Source organism: Papio anubis, chromosome X, assembly GCF_008728515.1.
Source record: "Papio anubis isolate 15944 chromosome X, Panubis1.0, whole genome shotgun sequence".
In the NCBI taxonomy this organism is placed as follows: Eukaryota; Metazoa; Chordata; class Mammalia; order Primates; family Cercopithecidae; genus Papio; species Papio anubis.
In genome coordinates, this window is record NC_044996.1 from 71,717,063 (window position 1) to 71,736,689 (window position 19,627).

Below are 19,627 nucleotides of genomic sequence, written 5' to 3' on the forward strand. Positions count from 1 at the left end.
AAAGGAGTACCAATATCTCATGAGCTACTTTTGATTTTCTACTACATATTACCCAGTATTTCACCATCACTAGTGGTGCTTGGGTCTTGACTCTTCGTATTAAAAAAATTATGCCTTCGAGAGATACTTAACTGAAATAGATCTCTTTCCTATAGGAAAATATAAATGCATATTATATGAGATCTATTTCTTGAAATGGCAATGGAGTAATCATGAATAATTAATAATTGTATATTAAATGAGCATGTCATATAGAATAAGGTTTTTAAAAATTACTAACACTTAGGTACAATTTTAGCAAATAGCAACTACTATACTGTTCCCCTCCTTTCCGATTCTTATTTAAAGAGAAACCTTGTTTAATTCTTCTTCCAGTATATTTTCCAGCTTGTACATTGCATATTGGGAAAGTTTGGCGTGAGTCTCCCTCTATCTTTTGTTCTACTTGCTGCTTCAGTGGGGGAAATTAACTGTGATTTTATTTCCCATTTATTTGTAAATGTCCATCTAATTTATATGACTTTGAATGTAACTTACAGTCTTTTCCCACTCTTCCTTTTTAATTTAGGATACAGAAATGGTTGATTTAGATTCAGACGGTCCTGGTACTTCATCTGGAAGAAGGGTGAGTAAATAAGTGAACTGCTGAGGAGATGCGTTTTCAGGTTTTCTGTGTCAGTGATCCCTAAGACCAACCCCATATTTGGAGAATTGCTAGAAGGATTCTTGTAACTAAGTATATTAGGTATGCTCATTGATAAGATTTACTACAGTGATGCAGTAAGGGTACCCAGTTGAGTAATGGGGGAAAAGACACCGGCAGAATCTGGAGAAATTTATGTACAGGCTTCCTTATGCTATTAATATCTTTCCCCTGTGTGGGGTCACATATCACACTCTTTTTCCAGCATGTGTGTGATTAGAGACTCAGTCCCCAAAGATTTTACTGGGGGCTGGTTATTTGGGTACCCTCTAACTATCACATACTGAGATTCCGGATTCCCAGAAGGAAATCAGGTATTCAGCACAAATCACATCGTTTATACTGTCTAGGGACAGTAAACTGTCTTAATAATTTAGGAAGCCGTTCAAATGCCAAGTTCCCAAATGCCAGCCAAGGCAACCTTGGAAGCAAGCTCTGGCCTACTTTGTTAACTCTTTTGTGCAGACTTCTGCTCTATAATAATTAGACATGTAGTTATTTTATATAAGGAACAATATATTTTGAAATACTGAAAGAGATCGTAACAAAATGAAATGGTACAGAACAGAATTTATCATGACCTCAAAGGATTTCTGGGAAACAAAAATCATTCAAGTGTTCTTTTGAGAAAAATATGATGCCATTGTCAAGTATACTTAACTACCAGCAAATATTAAGGCATTATAACTTGATCTTGTAGAGGAAGGAAGCATTTGTTCCTCTGTACCTTATTTGAAGTTCAGATTTGAGTACTAGAATTCTTGCGATTTCCATGAATATAATGTCTAGGTTTTTTTACTCATTAATTATTTTTGCCAGTGAAAATACTGTCTGATTTAAGCTAAGAATCTAAAATAGCAGCTGCGCTATATATATACAGATAGATATATTAACATTAGGGACTCATGAGAAAATCAACTGAGTTAAGGAAAGATCTTTTACATATAACTCTATTAAAATCTGTAGGTCAAATGCCGAGGCAGAAGACAGTCTTTAAAGTGTAATCCTGATGCTTGGAAAAAACAATGCAAAGAACTATTGAGCCTCATTTATGAACGTGAAGACTCAGAGCCATTTCGACAGCCAACCGATCTTCTTTCTTACCCAGTAAGCATACAGTTGTTTAAATAATTGTCAGTATGATAATTTCCCATAAATGTCCATGCTAAAATCTAGATAAGAGCAATGTTCTCACTCCCTGCTTTCCTTTCTTTTTTTCCAATCTTTTGATTGTGAAAGTAGGAGTGTGACTAGTTGATTTTTTTTAAAATGCCATTGTGTCTTCAGTGTGTAAATTATACAGTTGTAAAAGAAAAATTTGAATCAGAGTTCATTTGCTATTCTTTCCCACTTTTATTTCAGATGTTTATTTAATACATTTTACTAAACTCAAATACACCTCTGTACACTGTAGATGTTTGGTGACATGTCAATTCTGTGTAATTTATACTGAATGTGTTATCAATATGGCCACTTAGAGTAACCAGTATACCAGTATGACTTTTCTTTTCAATGAAGGTAAAAGGATGACAACTTTGATTGTAGGATTTATTTTCTGGGAGTGTATCTATTCACTGAGGTAGTATAGATAGCAAATCTATTTTAACTTTTTCAGAGAAGAGGTACAGCACTATTTTAGAAATACATCAGACCATCCTATGAGCTTACTACACATTGATATTCTCTGTATACTGTGGGTCTCAGTTGGGAAAAAATATCATTCAAATAAGGAACAAGATTGTGTTCAACAGAATTTGTTTGTTTGCTTGTAGGGAGTTTGGGTAAAATAAATTAGTCTTGTGTTTTTCATAGCAAAGGAGAATGACGAATGTATAATTCCTTCACCTAAAAGTACAGCCAATAAAAACATGATTCCAGTGTATGAATCTTTGAGACTTAAGTCATAATTGTATTACATGTCTTGATATTTTGTTATAGTTGTCTGGAAACCAGTATATACTCTTTACCCTAATAGGGTTATCAGGAGCAAGAGGGAGAATCCTCAGAGTCTGTTGTTCCAGAAAGACAACAAGATTCATCTCTTTCTGAGGTAGGCCTGGTAGTCTCTTAAAAGACGTACTGATTGTTTTTACTTTCTAAACTCTCCATACTGTACATGAACCTTTTATAATTTGTTAAGACTGCCTTCTAACTCTGCACCCTTTTTACCTTTGTTTGATTTTTTGATCATTTATTTTTTGTTTCTCTTTCTGAATCAACATGTGTTCTCAAGATTGTTCTTTGTGTCCTCCTTGTAAATGTTTACTTTTTTATGTAGATCTGAAGCTACTGTAGCAGAGTAGAAAACATCAATTACACAATATAATTGTGTCTGTATTGCAGCTGATTATTCCCACTGGAACTTCATTCAGCAAGCAGGCTGAGTCTCTTAAATTTTGTTCATCGTACTACACAAGTTCTAACATAAGCCATACTGTGTGTTAGAATACACTTCTGTTTTTTTATGATTTAAGAAAATAAGATATATTTAGAACATTTGTGATTTCTCATACTTTGAAAAATATTTTCTCTCTGTTTATAATACCTTTTATCTGTCCCCTTCTGGCTTTTTGGCTTTTCCTAGGAGGGAAATGTGGAGATTTTACTTCTTGATGATTCTAAATACAATAAGGAATCTAATACTGAGTATGGTTTTCACTCTGAAACTTGTTTTTGAGGCTTGTAGCATATATAGGAATTAAATTTCAGATGTAACTCCATCTGATAACCCTAGGAAAATCTTTACTGGATTTAGGTTAAAATGGAATCTCTCCTCTTCCCTAATCAAAATCAAATGAATTATGGACTTATAAGATGGAATCCCTTCGATGAAGCAAAGGTATCACATTGATTTAAAATCAAAAAGGAGAAAGGCACAAACATGACCAACTTGACTTTGTCCCTTAACTAATGACACTTAGATAGAATGTTCTCATAGCAAGGAATCGTGGAAATATGTAGCTAATTTGTAGAGTGGAACAATTTAATGATATGTGAATAATCCCATCTTTTATCATTAAACAGTGTGCTGGGGTTTTGGAGGTTGTATCAGCCTTTAAGCAAGACATGGAAGCTGTAGAGATGAAGCCAACGGCTATGGATTTTCTATTCTTTCCCTTCGTAGTTATTTATGGTTATTACTGTAGTGTGAGGGCTAAGGCTTTCCCACAGACTTCTGCTGTTTTTATGAGCCACCAAAAGATGTTTTGGGGTTGTGGGGAGGTAGGTGTCACATTGAAAAGCAATGTGTTTATCTCATGGTGGATTGTAGTAGGTGATACCAATTGTAGTCCCATTGTATTCCTTAATATTGCTATGTAGTTTGAGTATTTAATAACACATTCTTCTTTGTAGGATTATCAAGATGTTATAGATACTCCTGTGGACTTCAGCACTGTGAAAGAAACTTTGGAAGCAGGAAACTATGGTAGTCCTCTGGAATTTTATAAGGATGTTCGCCAAATATTCAACAACTCCAAAGCTTATACCTCTAATAAAAAGTCAAGGGTATGATTATTAGTTGGGTTAATTATCAGGCAGTTTTCTTTAACCAGTTACTGAAATTTGATCCTCAGTATCTTTTTTGAAATATGGATTGCTTGTTAGGCATGCATAAAGATATATTTAGCAGTCATTCTGAAATTAACCACCTTTTCCTTTCTCTTACTTGTCTCTTTACTCTTTAGTAATAATTATTTATAGCTACTAGAGAAAGAACAAGGAGAGGAGAGATAGTAATTTGAGTACACTTTAATATGTCTAATAAGTGACTTAATAAATAGAAAGGGGATTGACAGTGTTAATTTATGTGAAATATTTTTATTAGCTCTGAATATGTATGTTCCATTTATTCTAACAGATAATAAACCATCTTGGGAAGTTGTAACTGCTTATTTATATTCACATTTAATATTTTCCCTATATTTTGTCAGAACTTAAAGTATATTCAGAATAGAAAAATAGTCATTATTTTTTTTCTTTTGAAATCACTGGTATCTGATTAACTTTTAATCAGTTGCACAGTAAATATATACTTGCGTACTTCCACTTTATGGAAAATGCATTTCCACTAATTTCTGCAAACATAATTTGTTTACACTTGCTTCCCCTCCCCCTTGATCCTGATTGCTAGAATGAAATTTTCTATAGAAAGTTTGGGAAACACAGAGAAGTATAAAGAAGAAAACAAAAATCACCTGTGAAACCTATCACCTATTTTTACTTACAGTTACTGTTTACTTCCAGGATTTTCTACATTAACACATACACCTACACATGTTTATATATTCTTTATAATAGTAGATTTCGTATTTTGAAGCATTTTTTGTTACTTAAGTATTATGAATGTTTTCCTGTGTCGTCATGACTCTTTGAAAACAAGGTTTTTAATGGTATTCTGTTGTGTGGTTGTTTTATGTTATACTAACCAGTGTTCTTTGGCTAGAGATTGAGGTTGTTTCCAGTTATTCATTTTACATGAATAATGCTATAGGTAATATCTTTAACATTCTTGAATATAATTTTTTATGTATATAATTCTGTGGTATTTCCTAGGGACAAATTCCCAGAAGTAAAATTATTAGCCAAAGGATGTGTGTATCTTTAAGGTTTTTTAGTACAGACTGTATATTGTCCTTTAGAATGCTGTTTCAATTTATATTCTCTTGCATTGTATCAGAGTCTTTTTTTTCTACCCTTTAGAACATTGAATACTATATTTGAAAAACATTTATTTTTAGGTGAAAATGGTATCCTACTTTAGTTATTTGAGAAGAATTTTTCAAGTGAACAAATATTTTGTCCGTAATGATGATGCTTAATATTGGTCTAGACATGTTTATACCTTTTTAAAAAATACAAAACTAGTTAAGACTATATAATTTCTGCCTTCTCAGATTTATAGCATGATGCTGCGATTATCTGCCTTATTTGAAAGTCATATCAAAAATATCATCTCTGAGTATAAGTCAGCAATCCAGAGTCAGAAGAGGAGAAGGCCACGGTACAGAAAACGTCTAAGAAGCAGCAGCAGTTCGTTATCTAGTAGTGGAGCACCTAGGTATCATTACATTGATACAACATTTTTTTGTTCTCAAAGCATTTTGTGTGTATTACCTAATTTATGAAAGTTGATGAATAGTTTGAGGAGATCCCAAGAGGTCTTTTTGTTTGTTTGTTTCCTAAACTCTTATGCCTGTGTAGAGTTAGTAACCAAAAGAACTATTTATGTGGATTTTACTATCCCAGAAACTTTTTTTTTAAATTTTAATGATTGAACTTTCACTGTCAAATTATCTATTTCAAGCATTTTACATGAACTTTAGGGCATTTCCTCTTTGGTCAGCTAATACCTGACCTTGATACCTCTTTGTATCATACTGTCTATCATAATATGTTGCTAACAGAAAAAAAAAAAAATTGCTCGTTGTTACGTATTTTTACTTCCAGTCCAAAAGGGAAGCAGAAACAAATGAAGTTACAGCCTAAAAATGACCAGAATACCTCAGTATCTTATGCCAGGACTAGCTCTCCTTTCTCATCTCCTGGTAAATATGTCTTTTGTTTTTGGTGTTCTGTATCTCAGTTTAATTCTGATGTTAGGGATATGGAAGAGGCAGCATGGTTTATAGTGCAAAGAACAATGGATTTAGATTTTTAAACGTTGTGTTTTATTCCCAATTCTACTTGCTAGTTTTGTGTCCCTGAGTATGACATTAGGCCGTATGATTAATTTTCTTTATTAGACTACATGAAAAGTCTCTTAGTTTTAAAATTTTATGATTAAATGATTAATGTCTATAATATCTCAGAGCACTCATCTATAATATATTTACCAACGTAATATTTGAAAATTTGTGATGTGCAATTGGACAAGTTTTTCTGACATTCAACCATTTGTTCTCAAAATATTCATATCATTTTGTTAGAGAAATTTATAATTTTGGTGTTGGAATAGAGAAACTTATAATGTTGGTGTTGGAATAACATAAGAGAGATATGGTTTTAAAAAGTAGCCTTTCCTGAAAACATGATAATTATGTTAGTATTAAAATCTTTTAAAATGCAAGTTTCAGATGCTGCTGAAGGGCTTTCACTATATCTACTTGATGATGAGCCAGATGGGCCATTTTCTTCATCGAGCTTTGGTGGATATAGCCGAAGTGGAAATAGCCATGACCCAGGGAAAGCCAAATCATTGCGGAATAGAGTTTTGCCAGTTAAACAAGGTAGGAAATAAATACGGGACAAGACATTTATTATTTATTTCTTTATGACAGAAGATAAATCATTTAAAAGCTGACATATTGGCATAGTAAAAACTAGTATATCCTTATAGTTAATGAGAATTTTGTCACATATGAGTCAGATAGCATTTCATATTCATAACTGGGAACAGGCCATTAACAGATTTCCAATAGCTATTTGCAAATGTATTTTAGTCTTAAAATAAAATGTAAAATGGGGCCAGGCATGGTGGCTCACACCTGTAATCCCAGCACTTTCAGAAGCCGAGGTAGGAGGATCACTTGAGGCCAGGAAATTGAGATCAGCCTGGACAACAAAGCAAGACCTAATCTCTACCAAAAAAAAAAAAAAAAAAAGTAAAAATTAGCCACATGTGGTGGCACACAACTCCCAGCTACTTGGGAAACTGAGGTGGGAGAAGCGCTTGAGCCAGGAGTAGGAGACTACGGTGAGCTATGATTGTGCCACTGCACTCCAGCCTGTGTGACAGAGTGAGACTCTATCTCAAAAATAAATAAATAAAATAAAAGGAATTGGGAGAAAAAACTAAATGAAGAGTTCTTTCCCCAAGCACATGAAAACACATTTAGGATTTTTCATTTATTAAACCATATTAATAAGAAAGGAGAGTTTCCAAAGTCATCTTTAAATAGGTCTCATATTTTTGTGGCCCACTGCAGTAAAAATATGAGTCTGGGCTGAGAAATGAGCCTTCTTTCAGTCAACAGCCGCTTCTACCACCTTCCTTAAGGTTTTCCAGTTATATAAGTCAGATATCCTCTTCCCTAGGGGCCTGCTGTATCACAAAGTCAGTGGTTTTCAGACTGTGCCCTGCCCGTTTCTGGGGCATCCACAAAAGTACTTCAGGCATTCTCAGAAGAACCTTCTGCATTTAACCAGACAGTTCTGTTTGTTATTTCATATAAGGAAGTGCTATTTTACTTTTTATTAGGAGAAAAATGTTCACTGCTTGAAAAGAAATCACTGACCTAATTCATTATGTGCCTCTATCTTGGACCATACAAGGGACATCAATTATCATAAATATTTGAAGTTTATTGTTACTCAAACTTTCTTCTTATACTTAGTCCTATATTAGGGACTTTGAATGTATTCAAAGAAAGTTCTAACATGTTCAGCTATTTGAAGTTTGTGAATAATATTTAATATGCTTTTTCAAATAATTTTATTGGAATATACGTTTAATTTTATATACATTTTAATGCAAGATTAAGTAGCTTATCCATTGTTATTTAACTATCAAATAACTTAAAAATAGGCTTTTCCAAAGATATTTTATAGTGGCTATGTAAGAAATATTGAAACATATTTGATTACTTGAAAATAATTAGTGCCTTTGTCTTTCCCAATTTATATCTTTAGTGTCTCCTCTGATCTTGCATACTTATGCCATTGCCTTTTTTTCATTTTACTCTTCCTTCCACTGCCAAGATTAATCCATGTTTCCTTCATCTATTTTGCTTTTCCCATCCACAGAGTCGTTTATCCTTTGTAGTATGGTGTCTGTCCCGACCACTCTTCAAAAGCTGTTCTCGAACTCATCAGTACTCTTCAGTGGCCAGCTAGTGTCGTTTTTTAGTTTTTAACTTCTCAATCTCTGTATCATTGCATGTGGTTGATTACCTTCTCTATGAACTCTACTCTTAAGCTTCTATACTCTATTGATTAGCTTATATCTTTTATTTCTGTTTCTTCTCTTTGCAGAGTTTGCCACTGTTTTTTGTTTGCTTGTTTTTGTCTTCCACAAATAAAGGAATTTAATGACTGCATCCGTCATCTTGACGTGATGACTCTCCAAATGTATATGCACCGCTTAGATATCTCTTTATTCTATTAGAATAATTTCCAAGTGCTTCCTTAAAAAATTTTAAAAAAATCTTCGGTTGCTTATCATCTTTGCATCTCCAACTTGCTTCTTTTTCTTTGCTCACTATTTTAGTTAATGGTATCACCATCTTTCTTGCCACCCAGCTTAAAATTTCAGTGTTTTTTGACTCTTCATTTACCCCTCATACCTAGTCAGTTGCCAAGTTTTGTGAATTCCACAACTCTTTAATACCACTTAAACCTTCTGTGTAGTTTCTACTGCTATCACCCTAGTCTCCAGCCTAGAGTATTAGTCAGCTTGGGTTTCCATAACAAGATACCACAGACTGGGTGGCTTAAACAGCGGACATTCATTTTCTCACAGAGCTGGAGGCTCGATCCAATGTCAAGGTGCCATATAGATGTGTATCTGATAAGGGCTTTTTCCCTGGCTTCTATATGTCCACCTTCTTGCTTTGTCCTCATGTGACCTTGCCTCTACAGAGAGACAGAGGGAAATACCTCTAGTATCTCTTCTTCTTCCTGTAAGAACGTCAGTCCTGTTGAGTTACAGTCCCACCCATATAACCTCATTTAACCTTAATTACCTCCTTAAATGCCCTAATCTCCAAATGTAGTCGCTTCAGGGGTTAGGGCTTCCATGAATTTTGAAGGGATGCAATTCAGTCCATAACACCCAGACTTATTAGATTAATCTTGTAATTATCTTCAGCCCTAATCTTACTTCTTTTCAATTCTTCCAGTCTGCTCTCTTGATTCCTTCCTACCTCACTGGCTGGTCCTCCATTTTATTTGTTGGTTCTTCTTTATCTTTAAATGTTTGAACATCTCAGGTCTCAGTCTTCAGCCACCTTGTCTGTCTTTACTTACTCATTCAGTGAGCTCTCCTAGTTCTCATTACCCTAAATATTATCTCTACTGAAAATTTCCACAATTATATCTCCAGCTCCACCCTCTCCCCTGAGCTCCAGACTGGTGTTTCTTTCTTTTTTTTTTTTTAAGTCTTTCCTGGGATCTGTGTCAACATCTAAAATGGAATCTTGATTTTTCCAGTGCCCTGCTCAAACCTGTTGCTCCTTCAGTGTTCTCTACCTCAAAATATCTCTACCATTCACCCAGTTGCTTAGACCATAAAACCTAGGAGTCAGTCTTCATTCTGTGCTTGACACTTGACATATGATCTGTCAGCAAGTCCCATCAGTTCAGCCTTTGAAATGTTTCTCTAGAAGGAAATATTCCAAATATAGTCACTTATCATCACATCTATTGACATATCCTTCATCATGTCTTACCTAGAATACTGCACGGGACACCCAAACAGTCTCTCCTTCCACTTTCAGTCTTGCCTCCTCTGTGATCTTTTTTATATACAGCAACCATACCATTTTAAAAATATAAATCAGATTTTTTCTCCAGCTTAAAATTCTCCACTGGCACTCATCTCCTACCACTCACTGTTTTTCTATTCCACTATGGTTATACTGGCTTGCTTTCTGTTCCCTCCTCTGGAATGTTCTTTCCCTACATCTGACTTCATTCAGTTATTTCTTCTAATACTACCTCTGTAGAGAAGTCTTCCCTATCTAAAATACACTCCCTTCTACACATAAATACTCTTTTTAAAAATCCTCTTTATAACATGTCTGTGTGAAATTTTATTATTAATTTATCACTTTATTATCTTTCAAGGTATTCCCACTAAAATACAGATTCCAAGAGCAAGGACTGTCCCTTTCATTGCCATATTCAAATCTTCTAGCAATGCCTTGCTAATAGTAGACAATGAATAAAAATTTATTGACCAAATGAATGAAACTAATTCATGTTCTCAGATAATTCTTCCTGAAGTAGGCCCTTAAAACTTCTGCCTAAACCTCATTGCCATCATTCCACCCCCATAATCTCCTCCCCCTCCCAAAAAAGCAGACAAAAATGAACACTTTAATATCTTATATTTTGAAGAAATTTAAATTCTTACTCTGACACCCTCTGTGATTTTATTCCATGTATTTTTGGGAACTGTAGACTGTTTTTGAACCTAAATAACCATTTTGTCAATGTTGAAGCTTAACAATTAAAAATCATTTATTTTAATTTAGATCACTCCCTTGATGGACCCCTTACAAATGGTGATGGCAGAGAGCCCCGGACAGGAATCAAGAGAAAACTACTTAGTGCATCAGAAGAAGATGAAAACATGGGAGGAGAAGATAAAGAGAAAAAAGAAACAAAAGAGAAGTCTCATTTATCCACCTCAGAAAGTGGAGAGTTAGGATCCAGTTTAAGTTCTGAAAGTACCTGTGGTTCTGACTCTGACTCTGAATCAACTTCCAGAACAGATCAAGATTACGTAGATGGAGACCATGATTATAGCAAATTCATACAAACCAGACCTAAAAGAAAACTCAGAAAGCAACATGGCAATGGAAAAAGAAATTGGAAGACCAGAGGCACAGGAGGAAGAGGCAGATGGGGAAGATGGGGTAGATGGAGTAGAGGAGGCAGAGGAAGAGGAGGCAGGGGACGAGGGAGTAGAGGAAGAGGTGGAGGTGGCACTAGGGGGAGGGGAAGAGGGAGAGGAGGAAGAGGTGCTTCTAGAGGAGCTACCAGAGCCAAACGAGCACGTATTGCAGATGATGAATTTGATACCATGTTTTCAGGACGTTTCAGTAGACTGCCTCGAATTAAAACAAGAAACCAAGGCAGGAGGACTGTTTTATATAATGATGATTCTGATAATGACAATTTTGTGTCCACTGAGGATCCTCTGAATCTTGGTACATCCAGATCAGGCAGAGTGCGTAAAATGACAGAAAAAGCCAGGGTTAGCCATCTCATGGGATGGAATTATTAACAGTTAATAAATTTAGAATAACTTAAAAAATTCAATGGCCTTCTACTGCAGGGAATTTACCAGGAAATCTACAAAGCAAGTTGTGTGGGGACTTCTGCTTCCTTTCACATTGGTGCTTTTCCATTTATGCCAGTATACATTTGTTTCAAGACTTTTGATCTCCACACTTCATTTGTTCAAATAAGCCTTACTCATTAGGCCTTAAATTAAAAGAAATTCTGCCCACACACACACACACACAAACACACACACACACACACGAAACACAACACAGACACACTACAGATTTACTACATTAAAGGAGCATTCAGCTTCTTAAGAGTAGCATGACATTTTTATCTCAATAGAATAGCCCTCTTTTGCTTTTGTATCACAGAAGTATAGCACCTTCTTACAGAGTTTTATATAGTTTGTTTTTGCCATTTTGATTCCTATACCCAGTAATAATAACTTTTGCACAATACACCAATCCTAAAGGCAGCTATTAAATGTTTACAGTTTCTATATTGTAAGAGCGATCTGGATTATTTTACTCTTCCCAGGCCAAACTTTCATGACTTGTACTGAACTGAAGTATATATTTATACTACAGTTTTTTGGGGGGTGGGGGGATCTTGATATGCTTTTCATTGATTTGCATAATTCACGTTAAAGGTGAGAAAGGGTTGGTGCCTTGTAAATATGTAGCAGATCTTCGTGGTGTGTTCTGATGTGTGCATTAACTTTATTAAAAAAGAATACTTGAGGTATCAATCTAGACAAGGTGCCAAATGCAAAAGTTTCCTGCATCAATTTTTTTTCCTATCACATTTTATTGCATTAATAGAATTTGTGTAGCTTAAATAACTTAAACATTTGAAAAATCCTCATCCACAAAGAACAACTTCTTTGAACAGTAGCTCAGCTACCTCTTAACTACAACTACTGGAAACATTAAGGAAAATAGATGCTGTTATTCCTTACTGACTAAGGAGAAATAGAACAAGCTTAGTAGGAATGAATACCCATAAGTTATAAGCTGAGAGGTTGTTAATAATTGTATTGGCTCTCAAATTAATAATTGTAATTAACAAACTTTCATAAGTATAGTATGCTCTACCTTAGACTTTCTTAGAACATGAACATATTTGTGTAAGTAGACTTGGGCTACTGCTCATATATTTCTGCTCCACTTACCATTTAACAGCTGTGAGTTACTGGTTTTCATTTGAATCTTAAAATTTAACAAAGCACCTAGTTTGAGTTGGAATGTTTTGGCTAGCTAGTATTATGAATCAACTTATAGATTCTGCTCATATCATTCCAAAGGGTTCTTCTGTTCTAGTCTTTCAGGAAAGAACCTTATTGCACTGCACACTGATGTTGTGAATCATTATTTTATAGAAAAAAAGCATCTTTAAAAACCCTTATTGTCTTGTTTACAGCAGTAGAGTGCACATGGTTCCATAAGTGAGCTTGAGTTTCAAGGTCAATTTTAGTCCCCAAATGTAATATTACAGATTTGTTGATTTGTTAGATACTTACATTTCTGAGGTAAGAGGGATAATATCAATTTATGTTTCTGTAACAGCAAATTTGTTGCACTTAGATCAGGCTCATGGGATAAAACAGACTTCTTAGTGTATGCCTAGCTATCCCAGGATTTTTCTTAAGCTAATGTGTTTGTCTCATGCTTTCAATCATTTCATGCATCTGAAAACCCTTAAGTGCAGAGGAAGGTGTACACACATAAAACTTTGCTTTTTTGGTAGGGTCGGCAGTAGGGTTATTCTTGGACTAACATCTTTAAGCAGTTTTCACTTGCAGTAGAAATGATGTTCAGGCTTTAAGAGAAAGTATTGTTGTGAATTGTTAATGGCACTAACTTCTGTTACTAGACAGCAGACCAAGCTATTTTTTTGTTGTAGTCTTTTTTTCACTAAACCAAAACTACTACTGGTTGTAACTCAGCTGCCACTTTTAACCATAGTAGAGATTCAAAACGTTCCTATTTGAAACTACATTTGGTTTTTCCTAAAACGTGCTGTTTCAGTTATTTATCTCTTGGGCATTTAGACTAAATCGTGCCTGTATTCCTGAAATCAATAATACTTTGGCCTATCCTGATCTAAGTAACATAGTTACTTAAATTCCTGGATATACCCAAATATGGATCACATGTATCATTTTAGTGTGAAATTTTTTGTTGACATTCTTCTATGAAGAGCTGACCTCTTGAAATGTAGAAGAATTGACATTTGTGTGATTTTGGCTATCTGGAGCTTTATTTATAATTTATTTTGAAAAATAAAAATGCCACATTTATTTCCCAAATGTCAAGATTTTCTAGAATTAGATAATTAGAGTAATAAGGCTGAAGACATTTTAAAGCATATTTTATATGTAGTGAAATACTGTGAAAATATTAGTGAACAGCACTTTGCTGTAATGTTTATTTCAGTTATTAAGATTTAAAGAGTTAGTCATCAGGGTATGTTAGATAAACATAGTTATCATTTATTAAACAAACAGATAATTTTCTGTTTGCATGCAAATTATTTTAATAAGTGTGAAAATAAAAGTTTGGAAGATAGTATTTTTACTTTTATATCTGGACTTTTTTCCCCCCAATTTACACTTTGCTTTCTTGTAATACCACCTCCTGTGAATGTGTTGTAATTAGTATCACATTGATTACTTTATCATTTTAATTTCTTTGAGGCCCTTTAAACTTACATAAAATCTGGGTCCAGCCATAGCAAAGCAAGTAGGAAATGAACAAAGAATTTTGAAGAAAAGCCTAAATCTTAAATTGCTAAGAAAAACCACTGTTATATTTAGGCCCATGAGAGCATATACATGTATAAACCTAATCCTATGCTAGATATGAATAGTCAGTGAGCTGTAATATTTCTCATAAATGCTAATAATGTTTAAATTCCCAGCTTTAAGATCTTAGTGTGTGTATATATTTATACAATCTGAACTGTGTGTTTCTTCTATGGCTTACTGTGTGTTTCTCTTTCAGCAATAGGATGCTCTCTCAAACATTCACTAGCCTACTAGCCCAATTACTAAATTTTTGTATATGTGTGTTTGTGCACTTGTATGTGTGTAAAGTTTTTTCCCCAACTTGACACACCTTATCTCCGACATTCAAAAAAAGAGAACATTTTGTATGGAGGACAGTCTACCAACTTTTTGCCTCTGTACAGCTCTTAGCCTGTATATTTACTGCTTGATCATCCATTTCATTATGCCTTCTAGATAACCAGTCCAGATTTTATCATGTATCTGTGTCCCTCTATTCTTTTTGTTTCCCTTTTTAATTTTTTTTCTTTTTTTCCCCCTCCCCAGAAATCAGACTTGTGTTGGAATTCTTCTCTACAACACTTTGTTTCACCCAGATGCAAAGTAACAAAGTAACTGAGTAAAATTATAAATCTCATTCTGCACAACTGTGTGCTCAGCTATTTAACTCAGCCTTCTAATGCTTTGAAGTACATTTCAGTTATTTATGTTTTTGTTGTTTTTGTTTTAATCCCATAGATTGTCATCAGACAATAATAGAGTGATTGAAAGAGAAAGATGTAAATGCCACTTCTAACTTTTTGATAAAACTTTTTTGAGCATTTTTCAAAAATTTGTGTGTTTCTGGTAATGGGGAATTGAAACACCTTTTGCTTGTTTATGTATGTTGGGAATCATTTTATGTACATTTACCAACTGGTACGTATCTTCAAGTTGGAATTTTCACATCCATAAAAGGGAGACTTGCATCATATATAATTTTCAGTATACTTTGCTGTCCAGCCTTTTAAACAATTACAGTCATATTTTGAGTTCTGAGATGAATAGTTCTAGGGGAAGGGATGGAACTTTTGACACGTAAAGTCCATTGTTTTAAATGCTAACCCCATCCCCAATATTTTTGTGGAGCGTGAGGCTTTATGAAAGGTTTATCAGAAATAGAATATTCTAAGGTCACTTTTATGGCTTGTTTCAAAAATTAGTATGAAAGTATTTTCATGCTTTTTTGTTTCTCATCTTTTAGCAAAGCTTCTTTACCAAGTTTTGATTAAATTCCAACATAAAATTAAGTTTTTTCATGGTGCTATATTTTGTGGAATATGGGTAGCACTCAGGTTTCTTTCTTTTCTTTTCTCTTTTCTTTTCCCCTTCCTTCCTCCTTTCCTTCCTTCTTTCTTTCCTTTGTTCCTTCGTTCTTCCCTCCCTTCCTCCCTCTCTTCCTTCCTCCCTCCCTCCCTCCCTCCCTTCCTTCCTTCCTTCCTTCCTCACCTCGGCCTCCCAAAGTGCTGGGATTACAGGCGTGAGCCACCGTGCCCGGCCTATATACCCTTATTATTGATTGTTTCTTTTTTCATCTTTTCAATCCTGCTTACTTTTATCCTCACTTTCCTTTCTGCCATGAAAACTGCACCTAATTTACCACACTTAAGATTGGCAATTTTTGATTCATTGATGGGAGAAGTATAGTAGAAAGGCCCTGCAGTTTAGAATTAAGTTGTGTTTGTTTATTTACATGTATGCCCATTTCTTCTAAATTAAATCTAGAATATGAGACTTTGACATATAAAAGCATGATAAGTATTTTCTTAAAAAATAAAACTATTGATAACATAATGAAACCACCACTGGTAATTGAATTTTAAAATGATATGCAAAAATATTTAGAAATCCAGTTGGGAAATGTGTTTTTGCATATGTCACCAGATACACATTAGGCAGTACTTCAAATGTTAACTCTTAAACAATACTGTGGTGATGGCAATCAGTAATTTATTTCTTTGTCCTGTAACTTATCATTCTTGTCTTTTGTAATCTCTTACACAGTATTAACATAACTGTACCTTTTATTTGTTCTTGGTATCCATACATTTTAAGATGGAAAAATCAGTTCATAGTTGATATGATATTGTATATGGGCAAAATGTCCATTAAACTAAAATTCAGTAAAAAAGGTAATCTAAACTGGCTTGATTTATAAAAGATGTTTTGTTTGGCAGTTGTCAGTCATTAATAAGCAATTATCTTCAAAGACAAAAAACTGGACTAATTTGTTGCCATTCTTTATGGGATGTTTACAATAAAATTCCAAGTTGTTTGGAATCAATTGCACTCTTGCTGCTTTATGCCTTAATTTATGTACCAGAGAAAAATTAACCAGAAGAAAGAAATATGGAGTTACCTATTCAGCTTTAGAGATTGTAACATGTAACTCTTAGGTCTTGTTTCTTTGTCATAGAATATTTTATTACTATTATTTTTTAATCTGAGAAACTAGGATGCTTCTTCCTATCAAAGAAAAGGTTTTGTTTTTTGTTTTTGTTTTCATCTTAGACATTGCAAATATTCTTTGGGTCACTTTTAGGATAATAAATATGATGTTTACACTTTAAATGTGGGCTGCTTGGTGCATTCAATAACAGCCTGCAAAGCATTTGTCAACATTTTGTTTTGCAGAGCTTTTCAAAATGAATAGATCTCTAATATATTTATGACTTATGACTTTTAACAGCTGAGCTATATATCCCTGGCATTTTAAAATATATGGTCAGATTACCTATACTGTAAATGGTGCTTTAATTCAGTATAAGTGTAGGAGGGAGAGAAGTGAGGTGAAATGATCTGAATGCTCTAACAGGAACATTCATAACCTATATAGTTACCAGAATTTGTCTCCCAATGGCAAACATTCCACTAGATACAAGATAAATAAGCTGGCCAAAGACTGGACTGTATCTTTGATGTATATACTGTCTATTTTGTGTATTTAGAATTAAAAAAATGTATTTAGGACAAAAGTAGCCTGATTTTTTACAATATTCAGAGATTGAAGTGGAGATAAGTTGTTTGGTATTTTGTTTAGTTGCTTAATTGGTTAGAGATAGTCCTCTTTAAGGATATAAAAATCTTACATTAAAAATTTTTGGTTAAGGCCAGGCACAGTGACCCACACTTATAATCTCAGCATTTGGGGAGGCCATGTTGGAAGGATTGTTTGAGCCCAGGAGTTCAAGACCAGCCTGGGCAACATAGTGAGACACCATATCTACAAAACAATTTTTTTTTTTTAATTAGCTGGGCGTGGTTGCGTGTGCCTGTAAGTCCCAGGTACGTGGGAGACAGGTGGGAGAATCACTTGAACCTGGGGGGTCAAGGCCGCAGTGAGCTGTGATCATGCCACTGCACTCCAGCCTGAGGATCCGTTTTTTTTCCAACTTGAGAAGGTCAAGGAAAAGATGCTCTCCATTCTCTCTCAATTACATGTTCTTGACAATTTAAAGCTACTTTACAAAAATGTGCAAAATAAAACCAATATATTGAGCCTGTGAGTTGATCTTTTAAATGGGATTTTTGGTGGGATAGTTAAGCCTATAAGCTTACAGTGGCTTTCTCAGGTCATTTATATAAATACTTAAGGGCTTTTTAATGCTACAAAACATAGGTAGATCAAACAATAATATTAAGTAAAATTTTTATGGTATCAATTTTTTCCCCAAAGTTTTAGGGACACGTTTTTCTTTCCTTTCTATGTTACTTTAATAGATTTTTCTTTGCCAGCTGTGACAATTGCCTTAATGAAGTTCTTATCTACAGATTATAAACATTTAATTATAATTATAAAATCTTATAATTTTAATTCTAGACATCTAATTTTAACAGTTATTAATTAACAAATATTTGATGTTGGAGACTTAAAAGTCTTTCTGATTCTAGTATTAATTTTGAATTGCCGCGTTGCCTGGTCAGCATCTTTGCAGTTCTCTTCAATTTTATAAGTTTTGTAAGTAAATATATGAAGAAATAAAAACATTTTAAATTCTTTAATTTAGGTGACTAATATTAATTGGTGGAGCTTATTCATTTTTAAGGATTTTTGTGGTTGATTTTTGTCATGTTGCAATTATAGTTAGAATTTGTATAACAACATGTTAATTTGTATTGGCAATTTTGTATAGTCTGTTAAGTAATTTAAGTCGAGGAAACTGCTAACATGTTCCGTCCTCCCTTGGCTTTTAAAAAAAGCTTACAATATGTTTAAATGAAATTTGCATACCAAATTGTGTAATCATTTGAAAAGTACTATTTTGTTACCCTTGAGTATTATTCATCTAAAATATTAATAATGAAGTGCTGGTAGTTCTGAATTATTTCCATATGTTAAATTTTAATTTATAAATTAGATTCAGTATTGTTTATAAAACAAGTGTTTTTGTCTAGTCTGACCCTATAGAGCAAAAAATATGCCCATGATATCCTCATAGTCATGAAATTACCAAGTCATCCTTTTACTTTTGTAGATTTGTGTTCATTTTTATTCTAAATGTGGTTTGTCGTTTTCATAAGAAAAAGAAGTTATTAAAACAAAGCAGTAGTTGAAGGTTGTGGTACATACATTTTTGCTTTCCAGTTTTCTCAAAAATTTAAGACTGCTGAATAAAACGACAAGTTTTTAACACTAAAAATACCTTTTATAACTTTGCTTATAAGTATTCAAGCAGAAATTCTCGGAGAATTATCTGAGGTAATGAGCCACATTCTTTCTCTAAACATGTGTTGGCATCTCCTTCAAAAAAGATATTTACCAGCGGGAAGTTGTAGCCTGTTCTCTTCATATTAGTGAGAAGAAACAGCTAAAAAAAAAAAAAAAAAAAAAGACGAGACTGTTGCTACCTAGATTTGTTCACTTTTTTATTCATTCAGCATTTACTGAGTGTCTTCTATGTGCCAAGCACTGGAATTTTATAAAGAGCTTTACAGTTCACAGAGTCCATAATCTCAATCATCAGAATGACATTATCAGTTAATTTGATTTTTTAGATCAGAAAGATGAGTTTTAGTGAAATCAAGTAATTTGCCTAAGCCTACATGGCTACTCACTAGAAAAGCCTTGATTCATCCAGCATATCTGCTTCCAGGTTTGTAGTCTTAACTTTTATTAATAAGATGTTTTGTTCTACTTTCTTTCTTCC

At 33.9% G+C, this 19,627-nt stretch overlaps 1 protein-coding gene across 4 annotated transcripts in view; it reads left to right on the forward strand.

Annotated features, from left to right (window-relative positions):
- BRWD3 (bromodomain and WD repeat domain containing 3) overlaps positions 1-19,311 on the forward strand; it is a 136,124-nt gene extending 116,813 nt beyond the window's left edge. For 2 of the 4 annotated variants that reach the window (XM_003917932.3, XM_031660963.1), the window contains 8 exons: positions 569-625; positions 1,670-1,810; positions 2,679-2,753; positions 4,058-4,210; positions 5,599-5,762; positions 6,152-6,249; positions 6,772-6,930; positions 10,897-19,311. In XM_003917932.3, coding sequence (XP_003917981.1) covers positions 569-625; positions 1,670-1,810; positions 2,679-2,753; positions 4,058-4,210; positions 5,599-5,762; positions 6,152-6,249; positions 6,772-6,930; positions 10,897-11,651 — 1,602 coding nt within the window. In that variant the 3' untranslated portion in view covers positions 11,652-19,311. The remainder of the gene's footprint in view (positions 1-568; positions 626-1,669; positions 1,811-2,678; positions 2,754-4,057; positions 4,211-5,598; positions 5,763-6,151; positions 6,250-6,771; positions 6,931-10,896) is intronic. The other 2 variants (XR_004180854.1, XM_031660964.1) reach the window with 2 other exon arrangements.
- Positions 19,312-19,627: the final 316 nt, after the last annotated feature.